Raw genomic sequence first — 1,389 nt, 5'->3', positions numbered from 1 at the left:
GTGCTCCAGTAGAAGAGTCCTTAGGGGACCAGGAGAACAGACCCACGGGCATCCCGAGAAGCCTTTCTGCTGAAGTCCAAAATCTCTCTGTGTGGATCCAGTTCTCAAGAACAGGAGGTGACTGGGAGGAGAGAGGTGGTCCCTATCTCCTTCTCTCTCTTCTTCTCTTTCTCTCCCCTTCTAAGTGACTCTTTCCCCTTGTTCCCACAGAGTGCCTTTAATAAGAATGGAAGCTGAGAACTCCTCCGTGACAGAGTTTATCCTCGCAGGCTTAACCAACCAGTCGGGACTCCAGCTCCCTCTCTTCTTCCTGTTTTTAGGTTTCTATGTGGTCACGGTGGTGGGGAACCTGGGCCTGATAACACTAATTGGGCTGAATTCTCACCTACACACCCCCATGTACTTTTTCCTCTTTAACTTGTCCTTCATAGATTGCTGCTATTCCACTGTTATCACACCCAAGATGCTGATGAGTTTTGTCTTGAGGAAGAACATCATCTCCTACGCAGGGTGTATGACTCAGCTCTTCTTCTTTCTTTTCTTTGTTGTCTCTGAGTCCTTCATCCTGTCAGCAATGGCATATGACCGCTACGCCGCCATCTGTAACCCACTGGTGTACACGGCCACCATGTCTCCTCAGGTCTGCTTACTCCTTCTGCTGGGTGTCTATGGGATGGGATTTGCTGGGGCCATGGCCCACACAGCATGCATGGTGAGACTGACCTTCTGCGGCAAAAATCTGCTTAACCACTACATGTGTGACATCCTTCCCCTTCTTGAGCGCTCTTGCACCAGTACCTATGTAAATGAGCTGGTCGTTTTTGTTGTTGTGGGCATTGATATTGGTGTGCCCACAGTTACCATCTTCATTTCTTATGCCCTCATCCTCTCCAGCATCCTCCGTATTCATTCTACCAAAGGCAGGTCCAAAGCCTTTAGCACCTGCAGCTCCCACATAATTGCAGTGTCTCTCTTCTTTGGCTCAGGGGCATTTATGTATCTCAAACCATCCTCTCTTTTACCTATGAATCAGGGGAAAGTGTCCTCATTGTTCTACACCATCGTTGTGCCCATGCTCAACCCGCTAATCTATAGCTTGAGGAATAAGGATGTCAAAGTTGCTCTGAAGAAAACATTAAGGAAAAAACCATTCTCTTGAGAAAGGGGTAATACTTAGGAAAGGGCCTTTCCCCTTTCTTTTTATTTTTCAGGTTCCATTGGTTACTTGGAGGAAATTTTAACTCTTTCTCAAAGATGTTCATCCTTCCCATTTTATGCATCCTTTAGTTTAAAAAGACTATTAAAACTATAGGGTATGCCCATTTAGTGGACCATAAAGATCATTTAATTCAGTTCTCTCATATTTCTTAGAATAGATACAGGTTTATG

General features: G+C 45.5%; 1 protein-coding gene across 1 annotated transcript; it reads left to right on the top strand.

Moving 5' to 3' along the window:
* Positions 1 to 217: 217 nt before the first annotated feature.
* On the top strand, positions 218 to 1,159 carry LOC122914037 (olfactory receptor 145). The gene has a single exon (XM_044260678.1). The coding sequence runs from the start codon at positions 227 to 229 to the stop codon at positions 1,157 to 1,159; it is 933 nt and encodes a 310-aa protein (XP_044116613.1). The 5' UTR covers positions 218 to 226.
* The last annotated feature ends 230 nt before the right edge of the window (positions 1,160 to 1,389 follow it).

The sequence above is a fragment of the Neovison vison genome, chromosome 7 (assembly GCF_020171115.1).
Source record: "Neovison vison isolate M4711 chromosome 7, ASM_NN_V1, whole genome shotgun sequence".
NCBI lineage: Eukaryota > Metazoa > Chordata > Mammalia > Carnivora > Mustelidae > Neogale > Neogale vison.
The sequence above is the reverse complement of the archived record's forward strand: the minus strand, read 5'-3'. Positions and strand labels throughout refer to the sequence as shown.